General features: G+C 33.3%; 3 protein-coding genes across 3 annotated transcripts; all 3 read left to right on the top strand.

The window, feature by feature from the left end:
• Nucleotides 1–117: 117 nt before the first annotated feature.
• On the top strand, nucleotides 118–704 carry LOC146918848 (uncharacterized). Its single transcript, XM_085712081.1, has one exon. The coding sequence runs from the start codon at nucleotides 330–332 to the stop codon at nucleotides 549–551; it is 222 nt and encodes a 73-aa protein (XP_085568207.1). The 5' UTR covers nucleotides 118–329; the 3' UTR covers nucleotides 552–704.
• Nucleotides 705–4,340: 3,636 nt separating this feature from the next.
• On the top strand, nucleotides 4,341–5,417 carry LOC146918847 (uncharacterized). The gene has a single exon (XM_085712080.1). It carries the CDS (start codon nucleotides 4,644–4,646, stop codon nucleotides 5,160–5,162), a length of 519 nt encoding a protein of 172 aa, XP_085568206.1. The 5' UTR covers nucleotides 4,341–4,643; the 3' UTR covers nucleotides 5,163–5,417.
• Nucleotides 5,418–9,161: 3,744 nt separating this feature from the next.
• On the top strand, nucleotides 9,162–11,706 carry MGT4 (magnesium transporter 4). The gene is made up of 2 exons (XM_085712078.1): nucleotides 9,162–10,289; nucleotides 11,281–11,706. Exons 1-2 carry the CDS (start codon nucleotides 9,240–9,242, stop codon nucleotides 11,566–11,568), a joined length of 1,338 nt encoding a protein of 445 aa, XP_085568204.1. The 5' UTR covers nucleotides 9,162–9,239; the 3' UTR covers nucleotides 11,569–11,706.
• Nucleotides 11,707–15,181: the final 3,475 nt, after the last annotated feature.

Genomic DNA, 15,181 nt, shown 5'->3' with positions numbered 1-15,181 from the left:
ATTGAGTTGAGTGAACAGAAACATGGAAATGTCAACAGAATAGTAAAAAGACGGTGTGTTGTGTGGCAATGACCGTGATTAATTATACTATCGAGGCCATTTTTTTAAAACTTCATTGACTAAACCAATATAGGCTTGCATTGAATCCCAATAAAAATCCAACCGTATAGGCACATTAATGTCTATGTTTCTTTGTTTTCATTTTTTTTTCATATATATGACAAATATATAATATAGAGCAAAACAATGAGTTGATGTTAGCCAAACTTGTAGATGCGATGCAGCAATAATATTTAATTGTTGAATAGCAAGGTTGGATCGATAGAAGAATGGCAAATCAGCTGGGAAATCTGGTGGAGTCAATAAAGTCAAAGGTGAAGTCAACGTTGAAGATGAAGAAAGGAAAGAAGCCATACATAAAGATGGACAAGAGTGCAAGTGTGAAGGTTGAGATTCGAAGCAGAAAAGCTCGTAAGCTTATTGAAAAGACCTTGAAAGCTGCTGATAATAATATTCCACCCACTAAGACCAAGCACAACGTCACCATATAATTTCTTATTCTTATTTTCATTTCATTTCTTCAAGATCTCGATATATTTAATTCATGTTAATTTCCAATCTCAATCTCAAGTCAATCAACATGTATATACTTTGTGTTGTGTGTTAGATTGGGCCGGTAAGATCGAATTGATAGATCTAAATAACTTATTTGTGTCTCTTGGTTTTATCATTTCTGGTTTGGTGACTTAGACATGAGCTAGCTAAATTGTATTTGATCAAAAAACACAATGAACTCGCAATCATTAATATGGTTGCTGTACTCTTGGAGGTTGGAGAGGATTTCTTGAAATTGGATCATCTCCTTCATTTTACTCTAAATCTCTCATTTACTAGGTATCTATCTCTTAATTTCACTCTCTCTTTTGATTATTTTATTTTATTTTGATGAAGAGAAATAATTAGATTAAGAGAGATAGAGAATAAAAAGATCGAGAGAAAAAGTGAACAAAAGGATCCAAATTCACATCTCTCATGTTGAGAGATTTGCATGAGAGATTTTAGGGTTTGTTTGCCTTATTATAGGGGGGATTCTACTTTATGGAATTGAACATTATGTGGAATTGTTTCTCTAATGTTTTAGTATATGTTTGATTCCATTTTTAAAGGAGTGATCAAAATAGATTATGGAAATGTAAAATCGATTATGACATGTTTGGTTGCGTTTAAGTACGTAGAATTGATTGTGTCTCTAAAATTTGTAGCTTTTGATTTTAAAATTGATTTGTACACATAAATTTATAATTTAACTCACTTTTACATAACACAAACCACTTTACATTCAACTAATTCTCTCAATTCTACTATGGTAGTTTCTTAGAGTAGCATTTCGAGGGCTATGTATACATGTACAAAAACAATATATGAAAATGAAAAGAAATGTTCCTTTCTTAACATGGTATCCAAGCAAAGGTTTTTAACTTTGTCTCTCTAGACAACCTAGGTTAGGTACACACCATGAGAACTCCAGTGGAAACTGCACCACCCACTGGTAGGTTCACTTCCAGCAACTTGTTCGATGATCTAAACTCTAAATTGGTCACCAAACACTTTACCTAAACACAGTCCCAAATATTAACAAATGAGTCTTCCGTTGACAAAATCAGCATTAAGTTTGACAATACCAACTATATATGCTTTGTGGTCCAAGTTGTTGAGATGTTTATCTTATGCAAAGACAAATTGGGTTATATAAACAGAGATCTTTCACAACCATATCAGATAGACCTTTCTTTACAAGCGATGCATGACGTAAAATTTTGTGACTTGCTTTAAATTACATGTTTGTCATTACTGGTGGCATGAAAACTAGCTAGGTCAGGACATGCTACCATTGCACGTGCAGATCCACAACTATCATTGCATTTGCTGCCACAATCACAATCATTTGGGCTAACTTAATTTGATGGCTAGCTAGCTCCTAAACATATGTGACTATGATGGATGGATAATAGATTCGGGTGCATCCATCATTGTGGCATCTTTGGTTGTTGAAGCATTTGTTACCTGATTTATTTTCTGGATTACACATCTCATAGTTAAAATGTGACACTTATATTCTTGCCAAGAGTCGTCGTGCATCCAATCCTTCAAGTTCAAATAAAAGTGATACTACATTAATATTATATATGATGTTTGGGGCTCGTCACCTCCTATGTCTAAGATTTTTGGTATTCGACGGTTTATATTTTAGAGACTGCTCAATCTCTTCTTACGGGATAATGAGGTTATTACACCGGTATATCTATTAAATAGCATGCCCTCTAGAGTGTTAGATTTCCAAACGAGCTCTCCACACATTGCCCCCAGCCTTCCATTTTGATGATGTCTGCTCCTCGTATATTTAGATGTGTGTCTTTCATCCATCTCCATAATAATTTGTGTGTGCAAATATGATCCATGTGCACTCCATTGTATATTTTTGGGGTAAGGCACACGCACCAAAAAAAGGTTATCGTTGTAACAATCCCAAAATAAAATGGGAATATATACTATGGATATGCCACCTTCTTGGAGTCTGGAACATTTTTCTCCACACCAACATGGAATTCTCCTTTTTAGTGGGAGATACAAATTCAAGAGCAGAATTGGCAAAACTTACTTACTTTGGTTCAAATTTTGATAATCATAAGAACTATGGTACTCCATTTAGAACTAATGATAAAGTCTAGTGTAAGTCCATAATGCTTAAGTTGTTAGTAATGATAATCTAGTTGAATGTATTGAAATAGAAGACCTCCCTCCCCGTTACCAAAAGACCAATCTCCTAAGAATATTCTTGAGGTAATTAAGTTCTTCTAGTACTCCTGTAAATATGATCAATACTCATGTTGGTTACAAATTACCTTTTGGGCGAAATCGGGGACAACCGCCAGATCGTTACTCTCCAGATTATGAGGCGAAAGAATAAAAATCAATTAAAAACCATGTTTCTTCTTCTCAAAGATTATCATAACCACAAAAATAATTTGTGTATCAGTTGTCATTTGATCAGATTCCTGCTAATATTCATGAAGCTTTAGAGAACCCCAAATGGATTCAGTTAATAAAAGAGGAGATGGAAACACTTCATAATAACAAGACATGGAACCTTGTCCCGGCCATGCCATTAATAAGAATAGTGGGATGTAAATGTATTTTTTTAATCAAACATAAAGCAGATGGACCCATTGGAATATACAAGGCGCACATAAACATATGACATCGACTATCACGAGACTTTCTCTCCGGTGGCTAAACTAAATATTGTTAGGGTATCACCTTCTCTAGCTTCCAACTTAAATTGGCCACCACACACCAAGTTTATGTAAAAAGGCCTTTCACCATGACAATCTTCCAAAGAAAGTATATATTGATATTCCAAAACGCTTTGTATGGTTTAAAGTATATGATATGATGTTTCAAAAATATCTTGAGGGAGGATTTGTTATCCTTTGTGGTTCTACCTCAAGGAATTAGTTTTCACATTTGCACGCAAATGATACCTAATTCACACCAAAAACACTCTCCCACTCAACCACCAAATTTGGTTAATGTACATAATTAAACACAATTTTTTCTTCATTTTCAATTTTAAAAGATGTACAAGCTATCAACATTGTATTGGAAGAGTTGGAAGTTTGACCCTCTTCCAGAAAAAGAACATAAAAATTTGATGATTTCTAGAGTCGTCCATTTGAGAGGTAGTTCAACCTTGGTATAAAAAGCAAATGCCACACTATCAATTTGAGGATGTGTTCTGTAGTGAGTCCAAAATTCCCAACTCGTAGAAATCCCTTGAGGCATCTGCTCGAGGTCAAAATCCAAATTAAAGTGAGTTTGCAAAAATAAATAAATGATGCACAAGTTGGCTTTTATGTAAAATTAAAATATTGTGCAAGCTGCAATTAAAATTAAAATATATTATATATAATATATTTTTTGAGTTTGATTAGTTGTTTGGTTATAGTTAGTTAGTGCCGTTTTATTATATGATAATAATAGTAAGATTTTTTTTTGGATACGGTGAACGAACTACTCTTTAATTATTAATGAATTCAAAATTTTATTTGATGTCGTTCTTGGTAACACCAAATTTTAACCTCAATTCACCAAGGAACACAACAAGTTTATGCAAAATAGACTTCAATTTTTTTTTTTTTGAATAAAAATAGACTTCAAATTTTATCTACCACAAAATACATTTAAATTTTTTTTTTTGACATCTTTGTACCGTTAGTTTTTTAATGTCTTTGTGAATAGAAAAGACATTAAAAAGACATTAATGTCTAGTATTTTAATTTTAATTCTGAACAAATTCATGCATGTTTTGTTGTCTATCAGTGTTGACAAGGTCCAATGACTTTCTGACCGTCCTCCAGAACTATTAAACCCTGCCGTCCTAACTCCTAAGTTGAAAAGTGTTATGTACCTTAGCTCGAAGGGGCAAGTCCAAAGAAAACTACCACAACAAGGTCCACTCTTTATATATTCACCACAACTATTAATTGGTACCTTGTTTTCATCAAACAAACAAACAAACGGCACTGTTAATTATAGCTCGATTTGCAGGCTTCAACTATTCCATTCCTATTGTTTTGCATATCATGGGAAGCATGAGAAAGGAATCAAACAACGAGCAAAGCAAGTTTAAGCATTACATTTTAACTCCTGTTAGAATTCTAAAGAAGGCTAAGGAATTATACGTTAAGGGGTTGATGGCTTGTTCTGGAAGAATTGCTGGCTCTTCACCTGTTCACATTGCAGACACTAAGAGTGTAGTCAACAATGTCAATACTCCAAATGCAAATGGTAGTGAAAGACAGTCACTTAGGGAGATTTTAAGAACGGCGCCGATTAATGAAACAGGATTTGTTACAAATGGAGAAAAAGTAGTGCCAATCAGAAATAATATAGGGAGTGGTGGCGTTGTTATGCAAAGGAGGCAAAGGCAACGGATTGCAGGGTATAAATATAATAGAAATAAAATGAGCTATCAGACTGAGGTGAGAAAGATGGGGAGAATTGATGAGGATAAACCTTGTTACTTTGAGGAAGATGAAAGTGATCATTCCATTTCCAAGGCCAGTTTAGTGTATCTGTATCCAAGAAGTAGCAGGTTGTGAAGAACCAAAAGCAGTGATGGAATATATGGCATGAAATCATGTACTCTTAGCCTCTGGGACAAGTGCCACTAGTCTAAGTTGCAATTTTCTAGATATTATATGGTTCAATTTTTCCCATAAACTCACCATATTGTTTTGGATTGTACTTAATTTTCATTTTCAATCACTAATAATTTTGTTCACTAAATAGTTTTAGATGAGTTTGTGTATGTTATAATGACATCATTAAATTATAATGATCTACTTGATAGACGATTGGCAAGTGCACCAAATACTATCGAAGTAGTAAAAATATCGATCCCACGAGGACTGTTTTTAACTTCAATAATTCAACTGCGTTATAGAAATAGGATGTGTAAAGTTTATTTTGGTTTGCCACTAGGCAGTAAATTTGGTTTGATTTTATGAAATCAAATAAGAGAAAATAGATTTGATTAAGAAAATATGGAGAGAGATGAGATCAGGTCTGTCGAATCCTCTATGTTTCCCCTAATTGGTTACTGCACCTATTATTACTAATGATTCTCTAGTTTCACGATAGTTAACAAATTAGCCCTAATCAATCCCTTGAGTTAGGACCCTCTTCTTAAACTACAACCCCTAATTCCTTAGGTGGTCTAATAATCCTAGAAGGTTTTATGAACGTTAACCTAATATCACTAACAAACGATTATCCATTCCAAGACTAACCATGTTTATTAGAACAATTCAATTAGGTCTAAGTCGAAAGCTATGGTCAGTAGTCATTCGTTCTCACTAAATCATGTTTATATTTGATCAGGATATAAAAAGCATTAAGAACAATTGAATTGAATAAAAACTAGAATATCATTAATAACTAATAGAGTTTCACAGCAACATATATCAATTAGGGTTACATAGATTCATCTCTGACCTAATCTCTGAGAGATTTAGCTACTCATAATTGAGTTTACAAATAGCATAATCAATGGAAGAATTAAAACATACATAAACTGGGTTAGAGATGATGAAATCCTCTCCTCTGCAGCCTTCTGGGTGTTAAAATCGCACTTTAGCTCTCCAAAATCGTAATCCCATTTGTTTGAGACTGACTTCAGCTTAAATAGGCAATTCTGCTCGCCCAAAATCGTACCACGATGACATAAATCGTACCACGATTTCTTCATTAAACCCTAATTACCTTCCAAGCCCTTCTTGCAATCGTATCACGATTGGTTGGATCGTACTGCGATGAAGCTCCTTCAAAAACATGTGTTCTGACTTCAAGAAATCGTATTGCGATGGTGAAAATCGCAATACGATTGGCAGCTTGCAGTTGTTCCAATTTTCTTGCTTTTAACACCTCCTGGATACTTTATATTGCTTAGAACTCTATCAAAATGTCAAATTTAGTCCTAAAAATTACGTAATGACAGCATGTCATCACTACTCGCTTGAAGTTGATTATTTTTTCAAATTTTGAAGTGGTTTCAACTGTATATAAGTCACACAAAACTCACCTAGCCTACAAGGTTAAGAAAATTGTAGTGTTACCTACTAATACAAGACACCTAATAAGAACGCTACGATGATGAGATGATATTCGTATATCTTGAACATCGGTGGGTGTCCTTGATGAAAAGTAGAACTAGTTGAGAAAGATCATCTACAACTAAAGATGATGCCCTTATATCTTGAACATCATGCTCTGATTGCATAATCACAATTCATCCTCCAATTTTTGTATCTGTAGAATTAATTGACACAACTGTACCACTTATCTTAGGTTCTCATGACCAGATTCTTCCGTTGTCGATGTTTGTTTGAGTTAGTTCATACAAGAGTCTTGTTGGTCTTTTAAATTGATCCCTTATTAATGAATGGTGATCCTTCATATTAATCAATTTTTAAGTCAAATACTGAATTTAAAAAAAGAAAATAAAAAAAAGAGGACACAATTGTACCAGTCTAGGACCGTAATCCTAAACCAATAAAACAAAACAAATTTTTTTATTCGACTTCTGTAATCTATATTTTTTTTTTTTACAAAATATGAACCAAATCGATAAGGAACATGATGTTTTTTGCTGTTTGGGGTGAATTGAACTAATATTTTGAATCGGATAGGATCACAATGGTCAATGGATAGTAAATTTCTTATTGCTTTTTGGTTGGTTCAATTGAGTTGAATTTAAGAAAAATTAAGATTTTCTTTATTTTTTAAAAAGTACATCAATACTTTTTTAGAAATACATCTTCGATGGAAAATATAGATAATGATTAAAAAACATAAAAACAACACATTTTTTGAAATAACAATTTGTAGTTATTCATAAAAAAATAAAAAAAATAAACACTTGTAGTATAATACTATACTATAAAATAACACGAGTTCCTCCCTAAAAAACACTTGAGTTCATCATTTAACTTTTGTTTGAGAGATTGAAGGGGAGGAGAGGGGTTTAGAGGCGCGAAATATAAAAATTGAAAAAATCTTTTCCATTTTTTTGAAAAAGTAGTTTTTTAGAAAATGATAAATTAATGTTTATGATTACTATATTTTTTAATTTTAAGAATATTATATGTTTAAATGCGGTTTTTGTGTTAGGTGTTCATAGTTGGCTTGTTTGCCCTCTTGATTGTCCAGCTTGTAAACTTTGATTGCTTTTGTACTTGTGCTGAGAAAGCGATCCCGTTGTTGATATATAATTTCATTTTTGCCTCTTCAAAAAAAAAATAATATTATGACAACATATATTAAATTTGAAGAATTAATATAAACATTTCAAAACCGTTCAAAACTTTTTTCAATACAATTTTTTAGTTCTCTAGATAAAGAGAGTTTTGTATTATGAAAAAAAATTAATTTCCAAAACCCCGTTATCTATTTCTTCCACTTATTTATTCATATTTTTTTTTCAAAATTCTTCCAATTCTTTCTGTTCAAACTTGCAAGCAAAACATTAGTATAAAACCGTGAGTTGTTCTTGTATATATTGAACGATTTTTTTGAGACAAGATTAGAACACTATGAAAGGTTCGTTTACTAAAATTTAGAATTTTCAGACATGAAATGAATTAAATATGAATTTTTTAAAACGACAAAAGTTAAAGATAAAAAGTAATAAAATCTGGATGTAAAAATCAAATTTTGCGATAATTTTTTGCGGAAGAACTTTTAGTAATGTTCTAAACATGTCTGCAAAAAATTGTTCAAAAATTTAAGAGTTTAAGCATAAATTAAACAAATTTGAATTGAGTAGGGACTAATACTCAGGGCAAAAAAACAAAATTAGGGACTAAAAATGCTATTAAAATTAAGTAAGGACTAAACTTACAAGGTCGCTATTTTATAGGGACTAGAAACATAATTAACCCTAAAATAAAATATTAACTTTTGTCAATAAAATATCAACTAAAAAAAAGGGTTAAATATGTTTTTAGTCCCTATAAATATGTCAACTTTTCGTTTTAGTCCCTCTAAAATTTTCCTTCAACTTTTAATCCCTATAAAATTTTCAATCTTCACTTTTGGTCCCTCTTTTAAAGTAAACTCATATGTAGAATTCATATTTTTTAATAAAATTTTCCAGAAAAATTCAAAATATTATAAGAATCACTCCAAAAAAAATTTAGAATTTTTTAACAAAACATGAATTTAATATGAATTTTTATATTTTTAACGGTTAAAAATTCATATTTAATTTGTGTTTTGTTAAAAAATTCTAATTTTCTTTGAGAATTTTTTATAGAATATTTTACACATTTCTGCACAATTTCATTAAAAAATACAAAAATTAAATTAAAAATAGGGACCAAAAGTAGTGATTGAAAATTTTATAGGGACTAAAAGTTGAAGGAAAATTTTAGAGGGACTAAAACGAAAAGTTGACATATTTATAGCGATCAAAAACATATTTAACAAAAAAAAATAAATTGGGCCGTAATTCCTCTTTCTATTACCAAAAAAAAAAAAAAAGAATAAATAATATTTTTTTTGAAGGAAGGAATAAAAATAATTGGAGGGTTGTAAAATTTGGGATCGAATTCCACACAAAAAATTGGGAACGAATTGAGTGAAGAAGAGTAGCGTAGGTAGAACAGAAAAAATCAAAGATGCGAGGAAACGTCACCGGTAACGCCAACGGTAGCGATGACCGGTGGGGAACAGCTGCCGCCGCCGTACCGGCAATTCGGAAGAAAGGTACAAGCGTTCGTCAATGGCTGGTTGTTGACGGCACCGGCGAAGCACAGGTAATCGAGGCCGGAAAGCACGCCATCATGCGTCGTACCGGCCTCCCTGCACGTGACCTTCGAATCCTGGACCCTCTCCTCTCCTACCCTTCCACCGTTCTCGGAAGAGAAAGAGCAATCGTCATCAACTTAGAACACATCAAAGCAATTATCACCGCAAACGAAGTTCTTCTTCTCAATTCACGCGATCCTTCCGTTACTCCTTTCGTTCAAGAGCTTCAAGCCAGGATTCTTCGTCATCACGAAGCAACCACTACTCCTCGTCCTGATAATCAGGAAGATTCTCACGGCGGAATTAAGATTCTTCCGTTTGAATTCGTTGCGCTGGAAGCGTGTCTTGAAGCAGCTTGTAGTGTTTTGGAGAGTGAAGCAAAGACGCTGGAACAAGAGGCGCATCCTGCGCTTGATAAATTGACTTCGAAGATTAGTACTCTCAATTTGGAACGTGTTCGTCAGATTAAGAGCCGTTTGGTTGCGATTACTGGGAGGGTTCAAAAAGTGAGAGATGAATTGGAACACTTGCTTGATGATGATGAAGATATGGCGGAGATGTATCTTACTGAGAAGTCACTTCAACAGCAATTGGAACAAACCTCTGATGAAGACACTGTTGAAACTCCTGATCATGATGTTCATGATAATGATGTTGATGTTAATCAAACTGGACCAGGTGCTGAGATATCGTTGGAAGCGGGTTTAGGAGGAGGAGGAGAGGTGAATTATGAGGAGGATGAGGATAATCTGAATTCTAGAGAGCAAATGTTTGGTGCTTCGAATTTAAGGGATAGCCGCGGAACACGTGCAAGCACTACTTATAGTGTCACCACCACTAAGCTTGATGTTGAGGAGCTTGAGATGCTCTTGGAAGCTTACTTTGTTCAGATCGACGGCACTCTCAATAAGCTCTCAACGGTATCCTTCCTATTTAACATTTCCTTGATTTTAGGTTTCTATAACATTTACAAAATCAATAGTCCAGTCCAACAAGTTAAAAACACTAATGTAAATGATGTAGTTTCAATTTTTTGCTTTCTGATCTAGTTGGTAGAGTAACTTAATGTAAGCTTAATAGTCAAGTACAATATCATATAAGTGTTTATCGCACTAGTGCTATTGTATAAGTTTCTTTCATATGCTATCCTAGTGAGTTTGTGGAAATAAGCTGAAAACAACTTACAAACATGTCATACGTTGTTTATGTGAACTTTCTCAAATAGTCACACAAGTGCTTATGTCACTAGATAAGTTCAAGGGCCCTTTTGGATTGGCTTATTTTTTAGCGAAAAATAGCTTATGCAAATAAATAAGCTTTTATGTGAACATATAAAAGATACAAGCTGAATTAACATAAAATCAGCTTATGAAGTAGTAGGACGAGTACCGACTACCGAGCGGAGAGCACTTTATGGTTTGTACTTGAGGCCTTGGATTGATTATAATTATCTAATCAGCCTATGAAGATACAATTTTCATAAAAGCATAAACATATAAAAGCTTGTATCTTCATACGCTGATTTTTCATAAACTAACTTGGCAAACTTATAAATAATACATAAAAACTTATTTATTTACATGAGTTGTTTTTATGAGCTCAAAAATAAGCCGATCCAAACGGGACCCCAAATAAGTCAATCCAAAGAGACTCTTAGTACCGATTACCACGAGGAGAAGACTTGATGGTCTGTACTTGAGGCCTTGGATTGAGTATAATTTATCTAATTTTGCTTGAAAAATATGAGTATATATTATGGTACAATACCTGGTTTATATAATTGCTATTAAATTTCTATGTGATATGATGTTACTATGGTTATCATCTATGATAGTTTAAAGAATATAGTTTATTATAGAATTGCCTTCTTTGTTGCTGATACTTTGTTATTTGTTGGTTGTCTTGTTGAAGCTGAGGGAGTATGTTGATGACACAGAGGATTATATCAACATTATGCTTGATGACAAACAGAACCATCTTCTCCAAATGGGAGTCATGTTGACCACGGCAACTCTGGTGGTAAGTGCCTTCGTTGTTGTTGCTGGTATTTTTGGCATGAATATTAAAATTGAACTGTTTGATGATAAATTGTATGGGATGAGAGAGTTTATGTGGACTGTTGGCGGCGGCACTGCTGGGACCATATTCTTGTATGTGGTTGCTATTGCCTGGTGCAAGCACAAACGCTTGCTGGAGTGAATGGCACTCCGTTGTGCTACATAAATAATGTAATTTAATTTGAATGTCACGTTTTATCCGTGTTCTGTAAAATTGTAATTAATGTAAGACCTCTACGACATCTATTTGCTTCTTATACATGAATGATCCTTCAACTAATTTTTCTTGTACATTGTTGTATGGAAAATGTCTGCAACATTGCTTTTATGTAATACTTGCTGCTAGTTCTGTTATTTACACAAAGATTTCAGTATAAGATTCAGATTTTTCCCCGTGTACATTATGTTTGTTTTTTTGTTGTCTGTATTGATTTCTTTCTGTGTAAAGAAAAAGCTTCTATAAACAATATTTGGTCATTGTAGAGCTTTATGTTCTACTAGCTGCCACTTCTCTTAATTGCTATTCTGGTTTATAAACTTTGGAAGCCTGGCAATGTGTCTGACTCTGTTTATGGCTTTATATGCCCATGGTATCAGAATATCCTTTAACATTGTTATAAATGGGTTGGGATCCTCTACGGCGACTAGAAAATTCCAGTGGAAGAGAAAACAAATATGCGATGATAATTGATTAGAAAAAATTATACTTCCACGTGAAAACTTCTCTCATATATTCATGCAAGCCATCAGATTGAATATCTCTGTCTTACATTCTTAATGCATTTCATAGTCTTCCATGAGTTTGAGGACCAAGGTATATCTACAAGTATTGTTGTACACTTTTCTACCCCTGACTTTAAGACCTATACCAGATTTTTGCATATTCTTCTCTAAAATGCATTTGAGTTATCTAGCTTGTTTGTACTAGAGTCACAACAGGATACCACCCTCGTGAGAATTGATTTTCTCCATATTTTTTTCTCTTGAATTCTCTCATGTGTTTCTAATCTCATCCTTAAACATTTCCTCTCCTATTTTTTATATTAAAAATCACTCCTTTCTTTTTCTCTTCAATGATCTGGATTTCTATTCAATGATCTCCATGTTTGGTAATATCATTCCCTTTTAACTGCCAGGGGCAGCTCAAATGAGAATTAGACGTTCATTTCTGCTGTATTCTCTGGAAAGTTATTCGTTGTTTTTCTTCAGATGAAAGTAACCAATGAAATCACGTATCTGAATTTCTAAATTTGTAATTTCCAGTCATCTAACTGTCACATGGTATTATGGTTACATTGAATTACCTTCTGTAACTACACCTTATAAATTCTTATTGACTTTGAATTGGCACAAATTTGCATCACATTCTTCAACAGAAAATTGAACCTAGAGTCTTCATAGACCTATCAATCCCATTCTTCGTGTTTCCTTTTCTTTCTCATATATTTTCTCTTTGGATGTCATGATGCCAAGGTAGGTTTTTTCTTGCAAGAGTCATTTGTAACAGAAATCAATTACTTTTTTTATGAGAACAGAAACCGATTACTAGTACACTGTATCAAAATGACCTGTCTTAGTGGCAAAGAATATTTAGGCAGATTAAGGTCTGAACGTCACTCATAAACAACATCATCAAAGATCATAGCTGAACTACTGAATAATTTGGTAGTGTGACCAAACATTACTTTTAGGTAGGTTCAACATGTGAATTCTTAGCTCTCACATGGGCATCTAAAGTCAAATTTCTTTGTTCATATCCATTACTCAAATTGAAACTGTGGTGAGAACTGCTTTGTAGTTTCGGTTTGTACTCCAAGAATTTTTGGTGCATTATTTATCTGACATTATGTGGGTTGTATTTCCACCAGCTCTAACATGATGTTACTTTTGGTTCCTGGTCTTACTCTTTCCATGACTTTGGACTAATTTGCTAGAGTCCATTGTGTTTAGGGGATCAACGTAACTTTAGGAGATATTTTAGGTAATGCTACATCTTAATGTAAACTCCACTATTGTACAGTAAACAATTGTTACAAGATTCCAAAGTAAGTGCGTGTGTACTTTGAAGGAACCAAACTTTCTGACTTAAAAGTGTTGATTTTTTGTACAGTTCTTCGTATAAAATTTAAGTTCAGGTGAATGATTATGACTTAGACATGAATCTTCCTAATTCATAATTATGTGTTAAAAAAAAAAAAAAAACTCATTTTTGTTATGCCGCGATCCTTTCGCCTACAGACAAAGAAAATAATCACTGGTGGTATTACTATGTTCTATGTTCTAACTGCAACTGCTAAAGTTCAAACTCCAATTTTCGTTATGCCTAACCGTTTGCCAGTGCTAAAATCCTTAACATAAGATGCTGCAAGTTGTAGTAGACATTCATGAGACACTCGCTGGCAGTCACATTATGTTGTTTCTGAGATGCAGACAGTGTTGTTGTCTTGAAAAATGGGACATCAAAAACTAAAGAGAAATGCTAAGAATAATCACTTTTTAATACTATCTTGTTGGATGAAATTAATGTATATATGTCTCACCATTTTAAATAAGAACCAAATTGATTTAAGCTAGTAAAAGAGTGAGTATCAGATAAAATGTTGCTTGTACTATTCAAAACTTAAAAGGCAATGGTAATATAAATAATGGATTTAAGATGAAACCCGTGTTTGGAGGCAAACAAAGTCTCTTGCATCTCCTCTGTGTAACAAGGATAGATGGTTGATTTGGCGGTGGTTGGAAAGGCATGAAATGTTGTTCCCATAATACCCTTTTGGATTCTTATCCAATCTAATGGAATGCAGCTGGAGCTATGACTATCTTCACGTTTAAATAAAGATCTCTCTCTCTCTAGAATTTAATTAGTTTGATTTGTCTTGAGCTTAGCTTCCTCGATTAATTTAACTCACATTGCCTAACTTCAATTAGATATACGACAAAACAACATGTGCGTGGAGGAGATTCTTATTTGAACATCCTAAATTCTCAATGTCCAAATTTTCTTTCTTCAGCTTTTACAACCTTTTCCGGCCTCACATACTAATTCTTTAATCTGAACAGTAACTGAATGAGAGAATAATTAAGTAATGGAATAAAATAAAATAATTCAAAGGAAGACACATAATTGTGCCATGACATCAATTTCAATAACAACTTCCAAGCAGACAGACTTGAAGGGAACAAACCTATGTATAATAAAACACAGTACATATAAATAATTAAAAATGGGGATCCTTCCAAATGAGTTAAAGTTGGTATACTAAACAAAATGGGGCATGTTCCTCTGGGTCAGGAAGATATCAGGCAGGATCTCCTGAGCCTAGAAAAGATTTGTAGATATGCATATGAAATATTCCAACATCAATATTCACATTTCCTCTTCATTGTCCATACCTCATTCATATATAGCCTCTATCACCTTTTGTTCTTTCAGAAAACACTAAAACTTTCAGATTAGATAGAAATTGAACCCTGTCTAGGCTCTTTCATATTTGATTAAACCATTTAGAATGAATGACATGGCTTTATCTGAATTCTCTGTGCTTCAATAGAATAATTATGATAAAAAAAACAGTAAAAGGGTCCAATTGGATTACTATGTCAAATATTTCTGGATCAGTTTATTAACTTTTGGAGCTCCTTAATTAGTCCTTAAGCATTTTGAGATGTGCATGCATGTGTAAGTTTTGATTACTAATTTGTTGAGATTGGATTAGATCCCTGCCACCACATTCACATTCTTATTGCTTAGGACT

This window comes from Medicago sativa, chromosome 5 (assembly GCF_051527215.1).
Source record: "Medicago sativa cultivar Bolivia chromosome 5, Bolivia_mono, whole genome shotgun sequence".
NCBI lineage: Eukaryota > Viridiplantae > Streptophyta > Magnoliopsida > Fabales > Fabaceae > Medicago > Medicago sativa.
The sequence above is the reverse complement of the archived record's forward strand: the minus strand, read 5'-3'. Positions and strand labels throughout refer to the sequence as shown.

Coding starts and splice junctions, on each gene's coding strand:
- LOC146918848 (XM_085712081.1), top strand. CDS start 330: ATGGCAAATCAGCTGGGAAATCTGGTGGAGTCAATAAAGTCAAAGGTG.
- LOC146918847 (XM_085712080.1), top strand. CDS start 4,644: ATGGGAAGCATGAGAAAGGAATCAAACAACGAGCAAAGCAAGTTTAAG.
- MGT4 (XM_085712078.1), top strand. CDS start 9,240: ATGCGAGGAAACGTCACCGGTAACGCCAACGGTAGCGATGACCGGTGG. Junction 10,290..11,280: donor CTCTCAATAAGCTCTCAACG/GTATCCTTCCTA, acceptor GTCTTGTTGAAG/CTGAGGGAGTATGTTGATGA.